Source organism: Rosa chinensis, chromosome 2, assembly GCF_002994745.2.
Source record: "Rosa chinensis cultivar Old Blush chromosome 2, RchiOBHm-V2, whole genome shotgun sequence".
In the NCBI taxonomy this organism is placed as follows: Eukaryota; Viridiplantae; Streptophyta; class Magnoliopsida; order Rosales; family Rosaceae; genus Rosa; species Rosa chinensis.
The window spans coordinates 33,740,800-33,763,942 of NC_037089.1; the positions used below are offsets into that span (position 1 = coordinate 33,740,800).

The window sequence follows — 23,143 nt, forward strand, 5'->3', positions numbered from 1 at the left end:
GCAAGAAATACATAATGGAAAAATTCCTAAACATAGGCTGACAACTAGTAGTCATCAAGAATTCCACCACTGGTCATATCATCAAAATTGCTTCCATTGTTGGCAAAAAAATCTGAGACATCGAGCGGAGTAATGTCTATAGGCTCAGATGAATCCCAAGGGTCAGAGTGGTGAATGTAGTTTGTCTCTACATGTTTCTTTTTCAAGGAAGCTTTGTAAAGGGCCACCAAATGGTCTTCTGCACGACAGGTGCGAGCCCAATGGCCTTAACCACCACATCTAAGACAAACACTGTCTTCATTTTTATGAGGTTTGATCATCTGACCATTTGCTTTAGTAATCTTGGCATTGTTCCTTGGGCCCAACTGCTGGTTGTAGCCCCCACGAGCTTGACCATTTTGTCGACCTTGACCACGTCTATGACCATGGTTACGGGCTTTGCCATGCCTTCCACCACGTCTATTGCCATAACCACTAGTAAAAGTAGCATTCGCTTAAGGGAATGGTTGTGATCTTGTAGGGCGAGACTAATGGTTCTTCATTAAGAGCTCATTGTTTTGCTCAGCCACCAGAAGACAAGAGATGAGATCAGAATATTTGGTGAATCCTCTTTCTCTGTATTGCTACTGTAAGACCATATTTGAGGCATGAAAAGTGGAGAAGGTCTTTTCAAGCATCATGGCCTGAGTTACAGTTTCTCCACAAAGATTCATTTGGGAGGTGATCCTGAACATGGCAGAATTATAATCTATCACAGAACTGTAATCTTGAAGGAGCAGATGCGTGCATTCATAACGTGCTCTAGGGAGCACAACAGTTTTTTGGTGGGCGAACCTATCTGTCAAACCTGTCCATAGCTCAAGTGGGTCTTTGACAGTTAAGTACTCGTCCTTCAATCCCTGATGGAGATGGTGGCGCAGAAAAATCATAGCCTTAGCATTATTCTGCGGGGACGCTGAGTTTCCTTCCTTGATTGTTGGCCCAAGGTTTTGGGCTTCGAGATGAATCTCGGCATCAAGGGCCCAAGACAGGTAGTTCTTCCCAGAGAGGTCAAGGGCGACAAAATCCAATTTTGCCAAATTCATCATCTTCCTGCCACAATGAAGATGAGGTATGTTAGGATCCATATATGGTGTTAGAGCCACAGGTTCTTAACAAATAAATAATCAATATCGAAACTTCAGGTTTGAAAAAATAAAGTGAACATTGGATCGCAATTATATGCACGAAGCTTCAGGTTCGTGTTCTTATGATTAGAACTTCAGGTTCTAAAATTCCGTATTTTTTGAACTTCGGGTTCAAACGGATATGTACTCGAAACTTCTGGCTCGAGTAGCAGTAGTGAAACTTCAGGTTCACTTGTATTATGAATATTAAGTATGCTTAATTGATAAAACATATAAGATAAATTTAATTAAATAAATATCAGATATGCGATAAGGAATGAAACAGCAAAAAATATATCCATTATGTTAACAACATATACCTCATATATTTATATATATATATATATATATATATATATAAAGGAACATGTTTGCTATTAGGTGTGCAACTGCAGTGTCTTCGTGCATCACAAAATAGAAAGCAAGGACGCACTGGGACAAGGATTATATGAAGCTCAATCAAGAAATGAATAAATTATGCAACAATGAGGATGATCGGTTGAAAGAAAACAATGACCGGCTGAAAAGAGAGATGACCAAGGGCCCATAAAACAAAATAACCAACAATGAGGATGATCGGTTGAAAGAAAACAATGACCGGCTGAAAAGAGAGATGACCAAGGGCCCATAAAACAAAATAACCAAGTAGTAACAAAGCAACCATATTAAACTATATATATATATATAAGTATATATATATATATATATATATATATATATAGAAACAAAGAACAGTTAGAGATCATGGCCTAGAGTTAGCAAACAGAAAGACTCAATACCCAATACCCAATAGCCAATAGGGAGGAAAAAACAATGGATTGCAGAAGCACATGGCATATGAAGAATGAAAAAAAAAATAATAATAAACAAAACCCCGATAAACAACTTGATAAAGTGATAACTATAAAGGTAGTGTACTGCAACAAGACGACATACATAATTGATTATAAGATTGTGGGCTACGATTCCTATATATCAGTATCTCATAATGGATTTTAGTGAAAGCAATCGCATAACATATACAAGCTGGGACAGTTCCCGTGCCATTGAGTAATTAACGAACATTGATATGATGCCGTATATCTCCATAAACCCTAATATGCATAATTGATATAGATTATAAATAAACTCATGGATCATGAGTTATAGTTAAGAGCAACAACGTTGCACTATAAACTCGTAGATCATCATAGAGTTTTAAGAAAAATAGCAGAGCGTGCTGATAACATGTTATAAAATATTGACTTACTTTGTAGAGAGTAGGGAATGTATAAAGAGAGATGAAGGGAAAAATCGAGAAGTCTATTATTCAGTCTTAGAGGCCTCCTTTATATAGAGATAGGGTTTACATGATAAGTGTTTAAACTATTGAGATATTACATGTAGGTCCCAAACTAATTACGTGGACAGCCACTAAGAAATAATATTTACAACAATTCGATCAGTTATTATGTTTGAGATTCGAGTTTCTTTTTAAGGAATTGCAGAGTCTTTGAAGAAGAAGAAGAAGAAGAAGAAGAAGAAGAAGAAGATCAAAAACAAAGCCCAGATATCAGCAAATAGAAGAGAAAGGGCATTCTATGAAAATGGTTTTCAATGTGGATTTGAGTTGGATCCAATATCCACGTGGGAGCTTTTTAAGTGGAGCATCACACAATCCATTTGGTGTGATGGTAGGTAGAAAAATTTCTCGAATGACAGGAGTTGTTAATGAGCCAACTTGTATTATAACGTCGGAAGAATATCACAAACGGTCACTTAATTTTTACCTGTTCGACACTTTGGTTATTCACTTTTTAAATATATCATTTTGGTTACTCAACTTTAACTCTATTATTCACTTTAGTCACTTCGTTAATTTTTTTCATTAAAAATAATTTATTTTCCACAATATCAAAGATATTTTCGACCAACCAATTGTGAAAAATTAAGAGATCTGAATTTGAATGAATGAGATAAGTGATTAAAGTGAGACAGAATGCCCGTTCGGTGACTAAAGTGATTGATAGAGTAATAGTTGAGTGACCAAAGTGATATATTTGAAAATGTGGTGACCAAAGTGTTGAATGAGTCATAGTTGAATGACCATCTATGAAATTCACCCTATAATATCATATTAACGGGATTGAACCGATCTCTTTAAGTCCTAAAGGACGATATAAGAGCTACAAATTCTCCAGTAGACTACGAGGCTGGAAAAGTAGTAAAGTTGACCATGGAGACTCCAAATCTAACAAAGTCTAAAACATTATTGGTAGGAGAACGACAAACCAACTGGTAATGGTTCTAAACTTGTGAAGGACCTATATGCGCTCAAGTCAACTACACCTTCTGTTGAGTGAATACACATGATAATTTCAGGTACAATCTGACATCACTAGTCAATGATGTTTTTTTTTTTTTTTTAAATGGATTTCATTAAATTAGATAACTATTATATCGCTTCAAATGGCATCCCTTACAAATTCGGGAGCTGTTACAAACCATACCTGACTATCACTAGTTCTCAGAGCATGAGAAGCAAGCAAATGTGCAACTACATTTGCTTCTCAATTTACATGAGTAAGACTAAACCCTAGATGGGTTTGTGAAAAAGTTCTGACTTCCCCAATCAATATATTCATAGTAGAGAGATCATAAGTTGGGGACTGAATAGCCTATACCAACAGCGCAAGTCACTTTCAAAAATTACGCCATCTTGTTGAAGAGTTCGAGCTAGAAGAAGTCTATCTCTCAACGCTAATAGTTCAACATAAAAAGGAGAAGTGAGAAGGGCGTATGGTCGAGCTTGTCCAGCTACAAAGCTGCCAGTACTATCCAGAATTACATGCCCTACTCCTCCCGGCCTAGAAGCCACCTGATATGCACCATCGACACTGAGCTTTACCTTCCCCAGATTTGGTGCCCTCCATCGTAGTGACCTAGCCTGTTGGACCGGTGATGGAGCATTGTGCTTCTTGAATTCTTTGTACCAGCCAAGCGTTAGCAAGCATGTTTCAGAAGCATGCTTCCTTTTTGTTCCCACACTAACGAGTTTCTGCTCTTCCAGATTCCCCAAAGCAACATAAGTATCTTACACAACTCCCCCTTAGAGCAGTCGTCAGCCACCCCTATAAACCATTCTTGAATGGTACTAATTGCATCCCCCAACACTTGTATCCTAGCCCTATTCCAAACTTCTTCAGCATATGGGCAATTTACAAACAAATGGTGACTACCTTCCTGAGTATGATTGCAGAATACTGATGTAGGACGAGAATGTGCCTGGTTTAGCTGAAAAACTAGAAAAATAAAGAAGCGACGTGAAATTAAAAAGAGTGATTGGAAAATAGGTAACTCACACGTAATTAGGTTACTAGCTGCTGGAAAATTCAAGAAGATTTGGTTTTGGACTTTTCGAGATTCTCGTGCGAAAAGTCAGTTATTGATTTTGAATCAGATTTGACTAACTTTTGGCCAGAATGTTCGTTTGAGATGCATGATATCCTTCATGACTCACTTTAGTGAGCCTTATTAGATTTAGGCCAAAATGTATCGTCTTAATTATCCTATTCGTGATTTAATATTTTTTAGGCTAGTTTGGATTCTTTTTATTTTAGGTTTTGTAGTTTATTTTGGATTTGTTTTGTTTTAACCTGTGGGCTTTAGGGTTTCATTGTTAGTCGCCGTAGGGTTTCTTTTTCCATATATAAGCAACCTTAAACGGCTGCAGAACTATCTTTTATCATCTTATCAATCAAAATTGAGAGTCCTCTTTTATCTCTGGTGGACTCCAGAATTCTTGTTTTAGGTTTATTGCTTGTAAACCTAGGGTTACTGTTCCGACTGCTTCAGGAACAATCACAAATCAGATAATTAAGACGATACATTTTGGCCTAAATCTGATAGGGCTCACTAAAGTGAGTCTTGAAGATTTCGTCGTTCCCATTCTGGAAAGGTATCATGCGTCTCAAATGAACAATCAGGCCAAAAATTAGTCAAATCTTATTCAAAATCAAAACCTGACTTTTCGCACGAGAAACTCGAAATGTCCAAAACCAAATCTTCTTGAATATTCCAGCGGCTAGTAACCTAATTACGTGTGAGTTACCTATTTTCCAATCACTCTTTTTAATTTCACGCCGCTTCTTTATTTTTCTATTTTTTTTGGCTAAACCAGGCACATTCTCGTCCTACATCATTCTCCTCCACTATAAAAGAACTCGCCCTCGAGTTCCTCTTGAATAAAAGGCGAGAATTGGTAGACAAGAAAACTGATAAAAAAAATTAGATACTTGAACCTGTGAGTCAATGGCCTGATCTTTTGCATATTCTGATGACACAGTCATGAAGCCAACACCATAGATGAATCTGTCATATGCACTTTGGCTGTCATAGGCAACCTTAGTAGATTCTTCTTGGCTCTTAAAGTTGCATTCTTAAATGACATCTGATTCTGAATGGTTTATTTTAGGCTCCAAAACTTCTTCATTATTAATAACCGTGTCAACACGAGCAATTTCATATTTAATCTCTTCTTCATCATGGATGATTTCTTGTGGGGCTTCTTCTGTTGAAAATTTTTCTATCTTCTTTTCAGTTAAACTATTACTCTCAATGGCCAAAACAAACTCTTTGGACTTTAATTTCTTCTCAAAAATCTTAGGAGGATAATTCTTGAAACAAAAATCTCTAAGCAGAAATTTTTCGCTAAGAAGACCTTTCATCTTGCTCCATGTCCGAACATGCTTTTTTTCTTGCCTCTGACGAGAGCTCTGAAGTTGATCCCACCAATAAGCAGCATCTTTCTTCAGCTTCTGAGAAACCATCTTAGCTTGCTTGTGTTCTGGAACCTCCATGATCTCAAAGAATCTATCCACTTTAACCTGCCAATCCAAAAACTCCTCCACGTTCACTTGACCGGAAAAATAAGGAATACCAACATTGATTATGAGATCTTGGGAATCATGATCAACATCGCCTTCACCACCATGTGGAGCCCAAGAACGTTGTCCTTCCCCGCCTCTATTACAATTGTTGTTGTTCCTTCCTTCTAACAGCCAACGACATTTTTCCATTTAAGTGTTTATGACTGCAGTCATCTAAGCAGTAAGGGCATCCAAATCCGCTCTTATAATTGAAACAAGTTCATCAACCATTGCTACAAAGGTAAATAAAAGAGACAGGAAAGACCTGTTCTGATACCACCTGACGCAGTCGGAACAGTAACCCTACGTTTACAAGCAATAAACCTAAAACAAGAATTATGGGGTCCACCAGAGATAAAAGAGAACTCTCAATTTTGATTGATTATATGATAAAAGATCGTTCTGCAGCCGTTTAAGACTGCTTATATATGGGAAAAGAAACCCTACGACGACTAACAATGAAACCCTAAAGCCCACGGGTTAAAACAAAACAAATCCAAAATAAACTAGAAAACCTAAAATAAAAAGAATGCAAAACTAGCCTAAAAAATATTAAATCACGAATCGGATAATTAAGACGATACATTTTGGCCTAAATCTGATAGGGCTCACTAAAGTGAGTCTTGAAGATTTCGTCGTTCCCATTCTGGAAAGGTATCATGCGTCTCAAACGGACATTCTGGCCAAAAGTTAGTCAAATCTGATTAAAAATCAAAACCTGACTTTTCGCACGAGAAACTCGAAAAGTCCAAAACCAAATCTTCTTGAATATTCTAGCGGCTAGTAACCTGATTACGTGTGAGTTACCTATTTTTCAATCACTCTTTTTTAATTTCACGCCGCTTTGTTATTTTTCTAGTTTTTCGGCTAAACCAGGCACATTCTCGTCCTACATCAAATACACACCCCAGCTCGCCATTATAACCCTTGGTGTGGAGGCCCACTCGTGTTGGTAGAATGTTCCCTATAATCCTCCAAGTATGCATTGCTACCTTTCCTGAGACTTTGGCACTCCAAACTTTTTTCCAGGCCACTCTAAGCTGGTCAACGGAGGGTTCTAGAGCTAAATCTTTTGCCACATAATACGCACTATTGCTAGTAAATAAACCCCTCCTGTTAAAATGCCAAATTTGTTGGTCCAAAGTGGCAATACGACCCAAAGGTATGGTCAAATTAAATCAACATCAGCCTGTGTGAAGTACCTTCGTAAGATATCTATATCCCAAGACCACGTAACAGGATCAATAAGCTCCATGACCAATTTAGGCTTGATGTGCTCATATTTTCCTATATTTCTATGCCACTTAATCTTGATATTTTTCTTTAGTTCTCCTTATTTATGATTCATTTACATCTTTTAGTGTTTTTGTAGGTTTGTTCCATAGAAAGAAGACAAGAAGCTAGAATGAGCTAAGTAGGATTCAAAGGCGATTGCAATACCACGTACCAGAATCTGTCTGTGCAAAATATCCAACTTCACTGAATTACTGGGAATTTCTCAGATCTAATCAGACAATGATCCTTACATGCATGGAAAGCTACAGATGTCTACTTTCTGTGGAATTTTACGGATCTTGATTTCGATACTTCTAGAGAAAGTTATGATTATTTGTGTGAAGATATGTCAGACAGGAAATCTGCTCGAGAATTTACAACCATTCGTGGAGAACTCAAGTTCCGTGGCACAAGATGGCCAATCCTAATGTTTCAAGGAAGTTAATTCAGATGAGAATTAAATGATGAACTTATTCCTACTTCTATAAGAGATATTTCAAGGTTTTCCCATTCCAAATGAAGAAAGGAATCTAAACCCAAGTTTTACAAGGAAACATGAAGCCAAAGAAGAGCAGAAATCTTCCATATATAAGGGAGCACGAATTTACATGAGGAGGGAGTCTCGGAGCACAATGTAGACGCCTAAGAAGCGGAGACGACTCTTCCATCTTCCTCATCTTTTCCCTTCTATTCTTTCTATGTTTTTTCTATGTTTTATTTAGTTATCTTTTGCTAAACCTTTTTCTAGGGTTAAGATGATGCCCTATCATGATTGTTTATGTACTTTGATGTTATATTGATGGATTTATAGTTTCTTTATGATGAATTCTTAGTAACTATTTGAATTGATGCTTTATGTTTAAGTTCTTTGATTGATCACCTTAGGGCTTTGCATCTAGTAATTAGAAGATGAATTTGAGGCGTACCTGCAATATAATTCAAATTAGTTTATTGTGATTAAGAGTTGTGAATTACATTATTGTCGTACCTGAAGTAATGGTTTGCATGATTCTCTTGTTTTCTAGTACGTAATGAATCCTAAGTGTTAAATTTATGCCGTACCTGGATAAACTGCATGTTAGGATATACGACCTCTGCCGTACCTGGAGAGAATCATACACTTAAGGAAAACTATGGTCTAAGTGTCGTACCTGGACTTAGATACGGGAATTGTCATAAAAAGAAATAAAAGAATCTATTAATTGCATCGAAACATAAATAGGATTGTTAGTGGTTGATTCTGAAACGCCTATGTTTTATCACCTTTGCTTTTCAACTTATAAACTTTATTTCGTTTGTTTGTTTGTTTCACATTATTTCTTTATTCGAAAATCTAAAAACAATACTTTCTTTTTCTTAATTGTTCATTGTGTTTTTGTGATTTTGTATTTGGATTAATTGAGTTAGGGTTTTAATTAATTATCAATCCTCAGTTGGAACGAGCTCGTACTTGCATGCTATACTAACGACGATTCGTGCGCTTGCGAGTTTTAATTAAAATTTCACAACAAGGCGCATCTTGGGAGGGAGGAGAGGAGGGACCTCAAGGGTACACATCTGGGATCCAGTTATGCTGCCAGATATTAATTTTAGAACCATCTTCCACCTGCCACCTGAGGCCCTGCAAAAATACCTGTCTTGCTTTTAGTATACTTCGCCGTGAGAAAGATGGAGTATTACCCAATTTTACAGTACTATATTCACCTTGTGCGAAGTAAATAGCCTTATACAATCTCGCTATAAGAGAGGAAGGATTTTTTAATAACATCTACCTCTGTTTAGCTAACACAGCCAAATTAAACCAGTGAAGGTTTTTAAAACCAATTCCTCCATCCTATTTAGAAACACATAATTGTTCCCAGGATCTCCAATGTATTTTATTTTTCTCCTTAGAATCACCCCACCAAAAGCTAGCACAAAATTGATGCAGATCATCACACAAACCCAACGGTAATTTATAACAATTCATAACATACATTGGTACAGATTGTCCCACTGCTTTGATAAGAATTTCTTTGCGAGTACCACTTAGCAATTTAGATCTCCAACTTACTACCTTTTTAGTGTGCTTTTCCTTCATATAATTGAAGGCTGCAGATTTCTTCCTACCAACATGCGTGGGCAACCCTAGATATCTATCATGCTTGTCAACACGTTTCACACCCAACAGACTAGCCAAACTCTCCTACCTATCCAAACTCATACCTTTACTAAAAGCTACTTCACTTTTCTGCAAATTAACCCTTTGCCTAGAAGCTATCTCTTAGGTGTACAGAATGTTTCTGAACTGATGACACTCTTCTTCAGTTGTAGTTCCAAACAAAAAAAATATCATCTGCAAATAAAAGAAGGTGGAGAACTGGTGCATGCTGGTTAATCTGAATACCTCGTAACCATAGTGATTCACAAAGTGCTCAATGAGAGAAGACAATCATTCTCCACACAAAATAAACAAGTAAGGCGATAACGGATCGCCTTGTCTAATATTGCGGGACGGTCTCATATATCCCCTTACTTCTCCATAATTACAAAAGAATAACTAACCGTTTGGATATTAGCCATGACTATCTCGACCCTTCCTGCGCAAAACCCAATTTCAGCAACATATTCTGCAAAAAACTCCACTCTAGCCTATCATAGGCCTTGCTGATATCCAGCTTCAAAGAAAAATGTTTTTCCCCGACTCTCCTTTCATTGTGTAAAAAATGTGCTACCTCCATTGCAACCAGCGTATTATCCAAGATCAAACGTCCTGGTACAAAAGCACTTTGCAATGGGGAGATCACTGTCCCCAATAAACTCTTCAATCTGTTAGCCAAAACTTTGGAACAAATCCTATATAGAACATTACATAGAGCTATTGGTTGTAAAAACGTTGATTGACATTTGTTAGTCAAAACGTTGATCGACATTTGTTTGGCGAGATGTATCGCGTATCATTCATGCATTCATTTATGGCGGAGTGTCGTGGATCATTCATTCGTGGCTATTTATCGCATATCATTCATTCGTTCATGGTGGAGTATCGCGTATCACTCATTCGTTCATTCATGGCGGAGTATCGCGTATCATTCATGGCGATTTATCGCATATCATTCATTCATTCATGGCGGCATTCATTGATTTGATCGCAACTGACAGCACAAGGGTTTGCGAGAGACAACATCGTGTTGTATTTGCAGAACTGGCTGTGAGCGTTTTCACATTGGATAGCCATTTCAGCTTGTTCACGTTAGGCAGTAGTTTGGGATTGCTATACAGCGTGCCCATGCCTTTAGCGATATTTTGGAGAGAGATAAGAAATGGCGATATAGAGCTAATTTCATTGAAAACTGCCAAAGGTAGTGACTGATAGGAGCATTTTAATGTGGTATTTTAATAGTTAATTCCTCACATTTTGCTTAGTTAATTCCTTAACGAATCGATTTTTAACTCAATTTCTATTTTCTTAGGTACATTGGAGTAAATGATGGTGAAATGAGCATTATGTCCACACTTACCTACAAATGGTGGAGATAAAATTGAAGTAAATGAGTAGGAAATCCATCATCATCATCACCCAAAAATATTCCATGTTTTAGGGTGTAATCATCATGTTTTCTCCATCATTTCTCACACTAATCCACTATCATCATCACCCAAAAACATTCCATGTTTTAGGGTGTAATCATCATGTTTTCTCCATCATTACTCACACTAACATACTCCACTTTCATTATTTTTCTTCCACTCATCATTTCACTCTTCTTTTTCTTCCCTATATAAACACCTTCTCCTCTCATTCCAAAACACATTCCTTCATCCATTCCATCTCCTTGTCTCTCCATTTCCTCTCCATATTTCTCTCCATTCTCTAGTTTTAAGTTTCTGCATTTTTAAGCAAAGAGAAGAAGAGAAGAAGAAGCCATGAAGCCTCCTAGCCATCATCATCCACCTTGTGCCGTGATAGTGAAGTCTTGCTTTAAAGATTCAAGATCAACGTCTCAAGCTCTTCATCATCCACTCCCTTCATGGTGTAATTCTATCTTTTTCCTTGTAATTTCTTTTGGTTTTCTTTGTTTAGATTTGTAGAACTATGAATTCTAGTTAACAAATAATGTTAAGGGCAAAGTTTAAAGCCCGTTTATATGTTTTGAGATAAAGTTGTGATTTCTATATGTTGATTTTTATGTTGCTTATGTGGGTTTGTTTAATTAAATTTGCATGATAGAAAACTTTTGTATTTTAATCTTATGTGGTTGCAAACACTTAGGGTTTTGATATAATTGGTGCTAGGTTTAAGAACATGAAATCGACTTTTCGTTTTGTGTAAACTTGAATCAAAGTAGTAAAGGTTTTGTGCAAAGACCGAATTTAATTAAAGAGGATTGCAATTAGGTGGACTTTTCCATACTAAGTTGTACACTTGAGTTGATAGCCTTTCTCTATGTCTAATGCGTTGAACATGTCATGATTGACTAGCTTTCTAGGGCTTGATTGCATGTTTGATAGGATTAATCTAGGTGCTTTCGCTTAGGTTAATTAGCATTGAAAAGTAAAATATGGGAAATCATTTGCTTTCGAATGTTTCACATGATCAACTCCTCTCTCATGACATTTAAAATCAACTATAGGAATTGTAATTGGATTTCTTGCATATGGATGTGGTTTTGATCTTTGTTCCTTGCGATCCACCCTTGTATATATGTTTTTACATTTTCTTTATTTTATTTATCTTAATTTTCAATTCTATAATTCTTAAACCCCCTCCCTTTTTATTTTGTTACTTGTATATATTTCTATTCTTTATTTTATTTTTGTAAATAATACTTTTCTTTATTTGTTTCACAATTACAAGTGTACCCTCAATCCCCGGATAGAACGATCCCTATTTGCTTATACTACTAACGACATTTTCAGGGTTAAATTACGCGCTTCCCAAAAGCGCGTCAGTGACATAATACAAGACGATCGTGGGTGAATATGACGATCATTAGAAGAGACATGGCGGTCATCCGAGAATACATAGAAATCATTGGAGAATATCATTAAAGGATTCATGGCGATCAATGGAGGATTCATTAAGAACATTGCAGAACACATTGTGATTATTGGAGAATACATTGAGATCGTTGGAGAATACATTGCGATCATTGGAGAATCGGTAGAGTCCCAGAGGGATTATGTCACGCCCCTGATTTTTACAACAATAAAAATCGATATATATAATCCCATAATTATACATGCGTGAATATTCAGTCATCAATACAAATACCTGGAACATCTTTCCCTTAAAACAAGTACTTACTGATACACTGAATCATCCAAGATAACATACACTCGCTCCACAGAGTTATATATTACACAAATTTACGAATTAGATTGTCATCACAATAAAACGTAAATTGCTCCTCAGAGCTTACTGCATAGCGGAAGTCATATATTGGCAAAACCAACAAAAATTGCTTCCTACCCGTTCTGCTGCCAACAAGCTCCTTCAGCTTCAGCCACGATTTTCCTGACCTGCAGGATTAGCCCCTACACAATTTACAATGGTGCACCGGGGTTGCCAAACAACAAACCCGGTAAGCTTCTTCAAGCTCGTATGAGTAACTCATGAACATCAATCAACAACTCACATCAATCTACTTAAGGAAACATGCAGCCATGATTTCCTTCTAACTTTTCATATCCTTTCCATAGAAAGGACAACATGAGTCACCACTATGACCATGCTTTATTTGCTAACTTAACCATCAAGTAGCAATTCAAGTCTCATCTAGACAATTAAAGAAGAATGCCATCTGAACTCTCCTTTAAGCCGCGAACCTATGAGTCTCAAGCAACCTCGACTGTTACTCCCATAAGCTATCATGGCAGATAAACTAGAACCCTATTGAAATTGTAATCACTCGTCCTACCAAGGACGTGATTACCTATTTCCTGCCTTAATCACCATCTGTGGTCTATCACCATCTGTGATCTGTCACCATCTGTGACATATGATTTCAGACTCCGTCTAGTCAGGAAATCAACATCAAGGTTGCCGTCTACAACCTGTCACCATCTGTGACCTATAATCATTAGACCCCATCTGGTCTCAGCTCAACTATTGATCACCATCTGTCACCATCTGTGACTCATGATCTTCAGACCCCATCTGGTCATGAAGTCAAACATCAAGGTTACCGTCTGCAACCTATTACTAGCTATGATCTATCACCATCTGTGACGTAAGATCTTCTTAGACCCTATCTAGTCTTAAGGTCAACGTTAAGTAAGTCACATCTGACCTAAAAACGTTACAACTATCTAATTTCGGCTTTCCTTATCTCTGCTCACCATCTGTGACGCATGATCTTCAGACCTCATCTGGTCACGAAATCAAACATCAAGGTTACCATCTGCAACCTGTTACTATCTATGATTTATCACCATCTGTGACATAAGATCTTCTTAGACCCTATCTGGTCTTAAGGTCAACGTTAAGTAAGTCACATCTGACCTAAAAACGTTACAAGCACCTAGCTTCGGCTTCCCAAATTCTTGCTCACCGTCTGTGACCCTTGGTACAAAGACCAATACATCTAAAATGAATCACGCTTGACTCAAATGTAACATTAATGCTCAATACTTTTCAAACAATAGAAACATCTTTTCTATAATATCGTTTCCTGAAAAGTCGCATTTAACAATAATATGAACACCATCATGCATATTATTATTCATCACAATCATTCACAAGGATATATATATTTCATCTAAATATATATATGTAGTCATTCGCTCAGGAATGCCTACTAATACCAACTATAGTTTGCAGTTAAATAATTAACGCCAAAACAATAATGGTACTTCTGTTCATAAACGTCCTTGTGAGATTTACTCACCTTGAACTCCTGCTGCGTCTTCAATACAGAACCGAACCAAAACTATCACCAACCACTCGTCTGAATACTTCGTCAAGTACCTATTCACATATGGTTCCAACTTAGTAATGATTCACATTTGATTTAAGTTCGAAACCCCTGTTTTTGAACTAAAATCCCCAAAGTGGCGCCAATCGAGGCAAAACCACATCCGAGACCTCCCAAAGCCTTCGGAATACGTCCACGATCGATGTGACCAAACCACAAGTCGATCGGACGCTCCTAACTTCACGGATCGAATAAATTCACCGATATGAAACGGCAAAAATCATAACAAATCCATACGAACTCCAAAATTTGCATATTATATATCGAAACGCTCGTATCGACGAGTAGAAGACACATAATACCAGAAACAGTCCCTAAAGTGGCCGGAACACCGCCGGAACGCCACCACAGACGGTGGTGCACCGCCGCCGGCCAAAAACTCAAAATCTCACAAAATTCCCAACATCAAAAAGCTTCATCTAAGCATGCTTGTGAACTTTCATAACTGGATCGAAGTCAGAAAACAAGCTTAAGGGATCGAAAACTACCTCACAAGCCGTGAATAGTAATCCCAACTGAGTTGATCGAATTTTCACGTGAATCGATCCAAAAAACCACCAAGGATCGATCGGCGATGCAGTTCTGAGCTCAACCAAGAAAACTGGAAGCCTTGCCGACGTTGGAACTGCGTTTTCCGGTCGGGTTGAAAAACCACGAACTGCACCGCCTTGCTGCGCTTCCTCCACCGAAAATCGTTGCTCGAGGTCACCACAGAGACGACTGGAGCAAGAACGCGAGTCGTTCTGTGCAGGTTTCGCCGGTAGAGGTCGCCGGAGAATGGAGTTCCGGCCGGGTCAGAACACCGGGTTCGGGTCGGGTCAGCAGGATATTTTCGTTTCTGAAGAGGCCGACCGAGAGAGAAGAGAGAGAGAGGAGAGGGCTTCCGGAAAAGGAAATGGAATTTATGAAAATAATTTATGATTTTCCTCTATTTATACTAAAACGGAAACTTCTTCCGCTAGCCATAACTTTCTCATATAAACTCCGATTCCTGCGTTCCGCATGTCCACGAACTCGTATCGACGCGCTCTACAACTTTCGTGAAGGAAGTTTTCCGAGAATCCCAACATATAAAAAGTCAAACTTCACACGACCCCCTAAACTGTGAAATTCAATTATTTATACGTACGAAAATCATTCCACTCCATATAAAATCTATGAATAAAGCATTATAACAATTATTCGTACAACTGGTCCATTATTAATTACCAAAATTACATAATGAAAATCCAGGTCATCACAGATTTTATAGTAAGGTTGTAGGTAAGCCAAGATAATACTGCCATGGGTAGGTTTCAAAGAATATAGTCCCGAGTGTCGCTAGGGCACAAGCGGGGAAGCGTGAAGCTAAAGTATAGGCGAGTATATGGCTCTAAGGCACGGCGAGTACGTTGAATATGTCGCTGAGGCATGGCGAGTGTGCAGTTGAGGCATGGCGAGTGTGTCATTCGGAACATGGTGAGTACACTGTGTTGAGATATAGCGGAGGTAGGTCACCGCTGAAGCGTGGAGAACGTATCGATGAAGCATGAAGGGTATATCGCGCTGAAACATAAGTGAGATACCGCTGGAGCGTAGATGAGATACTACTGAAGCGTAGAGAAGAGATTGCCAAGGCCTGGATAATATACTGCTGAAGCACAGATACGATAATCGTTGAAACGTGGCGAGTATTGGGTGTATGTCATTACAACATTGCGACTGCGTCGTTAATTGGAAGCATGTTATTACAACATTACGAGTGTATCGTTGAAACATGACGAGTGTGACATTTATCATATAGGAGGATATATTACGTCGAAGCATGGCGATTGTGTATCATTGAGGTATGACGAGTACATCGCTGAAACATGGCGAAAGGAATCGTTGGGGCATAGAAAGTATGCACCAAGCGAATGTATTGCTAATGTATCGCTAAAGCATGGCGAGTACACTGCTGAAGCGTGGAGAATATAATGTTGAGGCATAGATAAGATACCGCTGAAGCTTGTTGAGGCATAGAAAAGATACAGTTGAAGCATAGGGGAGATCGATACTACTAAAACACAATGAAGTTATCGCTAATGTGTAGAGAATATACTGCTGAAGCATAAATGAGATACTATTGAAGCGTAGGGAAGATAACGCTGAGACCTGGATAATTTGTTGTTGAAGCATAGATGAGATGCTGAAGCATAGAGAAGATATCATTGTAGTGTGTTGAGTACGTACAGGTTGCTGAAGCATAGACAACACGTTGAAGCATAGATAAGGTACTGCTGGAGCATGGCGAGTGTAGGCCACTGGAGCATGGATAGTATGATACTAAAACATAGCGAGTATATCGTTGAAGCATAGTGGGTGTATTGCTGAGGCATTGGTGAGATACTGCTGAAACATAAATAAGATATTGCTGAAGCATTGCGAGTGTATCGCTTAAGCATAGGTGAGTTACTGCATTGAGGCGTAGATGAGACACTATTGAAGCAAAAGTGAGATATCGCTGAAACGTGGCGAGTATGGCAAGGCGATATGTGGCTGAAGCATGGAGGGGATGTGCCATCCACGCATGGCAGGTAGGGTGTGCAAGTTCCCCAGTATCGGGAACATTTATCATGGCAAGTGTATGTTATTCATGCATGGCGAGTGTCTGCCATTCAGGTAAGGAGAGTGTGTGACATTCAGGCATGGCGATATGGTGTACAAGTCCCCCCAGTATCGAGGACATTTACCATGGAAAGTGTATGTCGTTTATGCATGGCGAGTGTATGTCATTCAAGCATGGCAGGTAGGGTGTGCAAGTCCCTCAGTATCGAGAACATTTACCATGCAAGAATGAGGATTGATCTCGCTGAAGAGATTTCATGTGACTATAAGCAATAGAGGTGCTAAACATGTAGCAGCATGTGGATATAAGATTAAAGCATTTAAATAAGAGTATTGAGTATAGCTCAATGGAAATTTTGTGTGCATGACACTGTTTGGGTCTCTATGCATGTCACAGTTTGTGAAGCACGTATCGCAATTAGTGTATGCGTAGTAATATAATCAAAATAAAAGCATGGCATGTGTGTTTAGCAAGTAAATCGCAATGGAGATACAAATAACATTGTGCATATCATTGTCGTGCTTGATAATTATGGAGACATTGAAAGCATGGCATCAACATTAATGCATATATGCTATTGAAATTATCACATTTTATAGGCATGCTTAGATTGCAGGAATCAATGAAGCATGTGAAATATGACATTAGCTCAAATTAAAAGGGTATGTAGATAAAAACTTATCTGGAGCTGTTCAGAAATAATGAAGATATTGTAGAATTATTGGAATTGTCCATATATAAAGCTCCATATCAGCTAGCAAGTACCGATAGTGCATTTGGCCTTGCTTGTATAAGTAAGCGGTTCGTTGGATGAGTGCATTTCCTCGAAAATGAATAAGTGATTATCAACTTATTCGTTTAGTTTAACTGACTAATTTAAATATGATATGCTTGTACAATTTTGCTGCATGGTTATTGCATGCATCATTTAAATGGAAGAGAATTGCATAATGATTGTAAAAATAATGTATATTTGTGGCCAAGTTACTTGGCTATGCGTTCAGTCTAAGCAAGACTAATGTATCTGTAGGCATTGGAGCCTAGCATGTGTATCATTTTGTTTTGTTGGAACCATCGAGAAGTGGAAAAACAAATGAGTCAAAAAAGAATGTTTGCTTACCTGCAAATGAGTTTGACTTGGTTGAATTATTCCATGTTCCACCTGAAATGTGTGATGAGAGCAATCAGAGCACACAGAAGTTAACTTCACTGCCCCTGCCTCTGGAGTATAGTGGGAGGGGACTTCTCTTTTTCTTTACGAATGCTAAGTTTTTATTATTTTTTTACCAGAAGCTGTTTTGACTTTTTTAATCTTTGTTTTAATGAGTTTTAGTTTTAAAAGCTTCTATACTTTTCGCGATGATTAATAATTTGGATAAACAAACAAAAAACAAAAAAACAAAAGAGAAGATAGGGCTCCCAACAGCTATTACAGTGACTTATAAACAAGTGCATGTAGTACAATAGTTGTACAACTCTTGGGGTTATAGTAATCTTCTAGGATTGAAAGAAGATTCTAACGTAGTACACAATAGGCTCCCATGCCAACAGCTATTACAATGACTTATACACAATTAGCACAATAGGATTGTACTAACGTAGTACTAAGTGTAGTACACAATAGGGTTGTATATATACCTCTTACACAATTGTGAATTATATTGAAGCATTATTACTCACAGATATTTCCTCTTTTCCATCTCAATACTTGACTAATGTCAGTGTGCTTAACAAGACCTGATAGTCAAAGAATCATAACTTCACATTTGTTTTATCAGTGGAGCGAAATTTGCTTATTTCTTGTGGCACAAGTAGCTGTAAATGAGGGGAACAGATAACTAAGTGAGAGACGCAGAGAATAGCCAACATAGTTCAAATAACATCCCCTGCATGACAATGAAAAGGTATTTAAGCTTGAATCACCCTGTATCTCAGTTACCTATTTTGTGATTTTCGCTTTCCCATTTTCTTCTAAATTTAATTAGGAGAGGCCTTTTATAATACATTATTATGTTAGGGCACTTGAATATCATCTATGATTTATGTTTTGTTTAAGTTTGGTTTGCCTTCGAAGGAAACATTTACAGAACATGAGGTTGTCAGAATGTCAGTTATGCAAATTTAAAGACAAGTGGAGGAGGGCCAAATCGATCATTTTTATATGAGGTTATCTTTTCACTCTTGCTCAAATCAACAATCAAAATGTGATACTGTTTAGAGACTAAAGCTCCCATTTCGGGTTTTGAATTCGCCTCTAATCGGAGTCTTTTCGAAAAAATGGGAAGATTGCACTGCCTTATTGGGATATCCTTAAAGAGATAGCAGCAGGTCTTGCTATTCTACATTCTCAGCCAAGCAGTATGGGAATGTCAAGTGTTCCAACATACATAATCGATAAAAGAATAATCACAACTTCTCATTTCCTTTTGTCCATCGAATTTCAAATTGGCCTGTTTCAGATTCCTACACGACAAGTTATGCAAGAAAACAGAGCACAAAGATGCCTCACGTTGAATAGCCAAGAAAGGCTCACAATGGAAGAAGCGGCTGGAGGGTAAAAGATCGAAGAGGCTGTGGGAATCATACAGTTCAAACTACGTGACAACTATCTTGACATTGAGCGTAGTAGTTGACGGTAAAATAGAAAATAGGGCAGTGGTCCAATTGATAGGGTGAACTATAGGTAGCTAACTATAATTGTCATTTTCCTTTCTTGTTTTTCTCCTTCTATACGGTTGCTTCTAATAATGCAAAGTTGCAAACTTCCTTTCATTTCCTGGACACAGTACAAACAACATTACTAGTATATCTAGCAATAACTATCTGCTTAATTACTTATTGGAACATATTAGGCTAAACAAATAACTAGATGTATATATAGATAGACAACATGTACGTTGCATGACCAATGACCAATTTTATTCAATTGAATCAGATATTTGTGGAGAGCCATCATTCAGCATGGTGGCATATCTGGTGGTGGAGGTAAGATTTGAGCTTCAGGTCCCTTTCCATTTTTCACTATGAATGTCGTATCCATCCCCCATGACATATGCCTATCCAGATGGCAATGCATAAACCAAACTCCAGGATTATCAGCCTTGAATCTGATGGTAGCCCACCCATTTACAGGGACAGCAATGGTGTTTTGAAGAGGAGGATCAACAAGATTGTATTTCAAAGGGTCCTTATCCTTGTCAAAGTTCCCAAGCCCCAATCCAACCACATAGAAACTGTAACCATGAAGATGCATTGGATGGTCATCCCCTGCCACCAAATTAGTCCCCTGAAACACAAGCTCCACTGTCGCGTTGTACTCCAGTACCTTCACCTCTGTCCCTCGTTTTGGGGTCTGAAGGTACAGCGGCAAGTACTGTGCTGTAAAGTCAAACAGCAGAGGCGGGGAACTTGGAAACCGAGTTCCAAATTGCCCGTTGACATGGTAATAGTACGCTTGTAGTATGTCAATGCTAGGATTAACAAAGCTAATGTTGTTTATACTAGCAGCCAGACGCGTCCCATTAGGCCCGGCGCATGAATTATTGGGGCACTGGAACGTGTTGACGGAGATGGTATAAAACAAGGGAGTTGTAATTTTTAGTGGAACGTCAATGGGGTGGTTTTTATCAGCCAAGCTCCTGAGACTACCACTAAAATGAACTGATGCATTAGTGTCATTGTGAGCAGGAAGATTAGGAAACAAAGGGGTTGAAGAAGGGGTGTAACCCCGATTCGTGTATTGTAGTAGGGCTGTGGTGGTGGTGTTATCATAAGGAACAGCACCACCGACGTAGGCTGTAGCGGCCATGTAATAGTGGTTAGGCCTCTGATTAGCATGGAGCAAAAGGTCAATGGTTTGACCAGGTGAGATGGTGACATAATCAGTTGTGAAAGGCTTGGTGTAGCTAGCATCTGTCCCTACAACTGTAACTTTGTGATTGGCGATGGCGAAAAACAGAATCTCTTGCACACCGGAGTTGATTAGTCTCAGTAGGTAGGTTTTGCCATAATCAACCATCAACTTGAACGTCTCTGCAAATTAATCAGGCACATAATGACAATTTTAGTACTTAGTAGGTGAAAGAATTTCAGTGCTCCAACAACACACATCAGCAAAATAACATCAAATCCTTGGCTTCAGTTTAGAGCTTAAACCGTCTCTGTACCATAATATTCGATCGGTTTAGCATGCATTAAGCTTCCAAATCACAATTGACCAAAGACTTAATTAATTTTACCTAAGATAAATTATTATTATAGTTGGAGTGCTAACCTGATTTAGAGCATGGATACAGATCGCCAGGTTGACCATTGATGAGGTAGGCGTCGGAAGTATTAGGGTCCCCTCCGGATTGAATAGTTTGAGTATAAAGCTTCCCTATATCTACCTTCCACCACTCTCCTACAATTTTCAACGTACAACTCAGTTCTTGACATTAGTCAAGTGATTAGAATGGGTAATTAAGATGATCCATAGTTAATTACGTACCTAATATGATTGGAATTTCTGCATGAGGCTTGGCAAAAGGGTATTTGCTGTTCTTGTTGGGGTATATGATGATGGGACCATGGACTGTGGCACGATCCCACTCACTGTGAGCATGCCACCAAAGGGTGCCTTCCTCCTTCGAGAAAATGATCTTTTGGCTGAACTTGGCCCCTGGTTGAATTGGGCACTGTGTGATATACTCTGGTCCGTCCGACCATGGATATCTTGGTTGCCCAACACCATGCCTGCTCATGATCAAGTAGCTTGTTTTTTATATATATATATATATATATATATATATGGATTGAAAAGTACAGGAATGCATGATTAAAAATATGAAACAATCAAGTAAGAACGCACCAGTGGAGAGTAATGTTACGATTGCCTTTGTTAATGACATCGACGATGATAGTGTCTCCTTTGTGAGCATACAAAGTTGGCCCCGGAAACTGGCCATTTACAGTCAAGATGTTCTTTGTGCTGCAGAGTCTCTTGTATGGAGTGTTTTCCACCTACATACACATATAACTCGTTAAAACGATCATTATATGAAACATACACAACGCATGCAGGAGCGTATACAACTGCATATATAGGCAATACGACACATAACCTACCACAAAAGTGTAACGAGCTGGCCAAGCTTGGCAATGGTGGAGGAAGCCATTCAAAGCCAATAACAACCCCAAAAGTTGCAGATGCAGGCTAATTCTGGAAACCTTCATCTTCGAAACAACATGCACTAATTAATTAGTTCTAATGATCGATGTGTATATATATCGAGCAGGTATATATAGACATGCAGGGGCGGAAACTATTCAAAGGTCTTGAGGGGATCAAACCACCGCCCAAGGAATTCAACATGGTAGCTAATATTCATTCTCAGCCAATTGAACCCCCCAGTCTGCACATTCGTATGTAGTCATAATTATATCGTTAATATTTAAACTAAAAAGTATGATAAAGAAGAAAATTCGAAAGTATTCTAAAAAAAAATCAATAGTAATATACAAAAAATTCAATAGAAATGGTAATTAAATCTCGTAATTATTTTCACCAGAAAAACCTCTCAATAAGTATTTAAATTAAAAAGACTTCATTTAATGAGATGCAATCGTACATGAGGAAAAAGAATCCAAGAGATATCAATTATGGTTTTTTTATTTATTTATTTAAGATATAGATTTGTATATCGTTTAGTGGCCGGTAACACTAATATTTTATTTTTTTTCTATCACTCATAGTGACCTTCTAGATTTTGAGGTCGATCAACTCATGATAAGAGTTGTACAGTAACATAAAAAAATATTAATAATAAAATAAAATAAAAGTTGCTTGCTATGGTTGAAGTCTAAAGAAAAAATTACACAATTATATATATATATATATATATATATATTTGGTCATTTTAAAGGGATTCTTTGTGGGATCCACTTTTCGATCGTATTTTAGTATATCGAATGTTCAATGTTTAGGTTTTAATATATAGATCATTTCTGTAAATTTTCAGCCAAATTGATAATCGTTAAGGTATAAAACTATATTAAATCAATAGATGAACTGAATTTGTCCAACATGAACCGTTCGTATTCATAATTATAAATCGCAGTTATGAATGTCTCAATGATTATCAATTTAGCTGAAAAATTTGCAGAGATAATCTACTCATATATACTTAAAAACTGAACGATTAAGATATGATCGAAAAGTGAATTTAATGAGTCATCCCTTAAAATGTCTAAAAAAAGAAATCCCTGAAAGGG

General features: G+C 37.8%; 2 protein-coding genes across 2 annotated transcripts; both read right to left on the minus strand.

Moving 5' to 3' along the window:
- Positions 1 to 623: 623 nt before the first annotated feature.
- LOC112184176 lies at positions 624 to 1,127 on the minus strand. Its single transcript, XM_024322450.1, has one exon. It carries the CDS (start codon positions 1,125 to 1,127, stop codon positions 624 to 626), a length of 504 nt encoding a protein of 167 aa, XP_024178218.1.
- An 18,509-nt stretch (positions 1,128 to 19,636) lies between these two features.
- On the minus strand, positions 19,637 to 22,401 carry LOC112189040 (laccase-15). Its single transcript, XM_024328304.2, has 5 exons — positions 21,998 to 22,401; positions 21,741 to 21,892; positions 21,381 to 21,625; positions 21,165 to 21,293; positions 19,637 to 20,923 (listed from the first exon to the last, which is right to left on the minus strand). Exons 1-5 carry the CDS (start codon positions 22,103 to 22,105, stop codon positions 19,848 to 19,850), a joined length of 1,710 nt encoding a protein of 569 aa, XP_024184072.1. The 5' UTR covers positions 22,106 to 22,401; the 3' UTR covers positions 19,637 to 19,847.
- Positions 22,402 to 23,143: the final 742 nt, after the last annotated feature.

What these genes read in the sequence shown, in the direction of transcription:
- LOC112184176 (XM_024322450.1), bottom strand. Translation starts at nt 1,127, where the DNA reads ATGGATCCTAACATACCTCATCTTCATTGTGGCAGGAAGATGATGAAT.
- LOC112189040 (XM_024328304.2), bottom strand. Translation starts at nt 22,105, where the DNA reads ATGAAGGTTTCCAGAATTAGCCTGCATCTGCAACTTTTGGGGTTGTTA. An exon ending in CAGCTCGTTACACTTTTGTG is followed by an intron (nt 21,893 to 21,997) that starts GTAGGTTATGTG and finishes ATGTGTATGTAG; the next exon opens with GTGGAAAACACTCCATACAA. An exon ending in CGTAACATTACTCTCCACTG is followed by an intron (nt 21,626 to 21,740) that starts GTGCGTTCTTAC and finishes GATCATGAGCAG; the next exon opens with GCATGGTGTTGGGCAACCAA.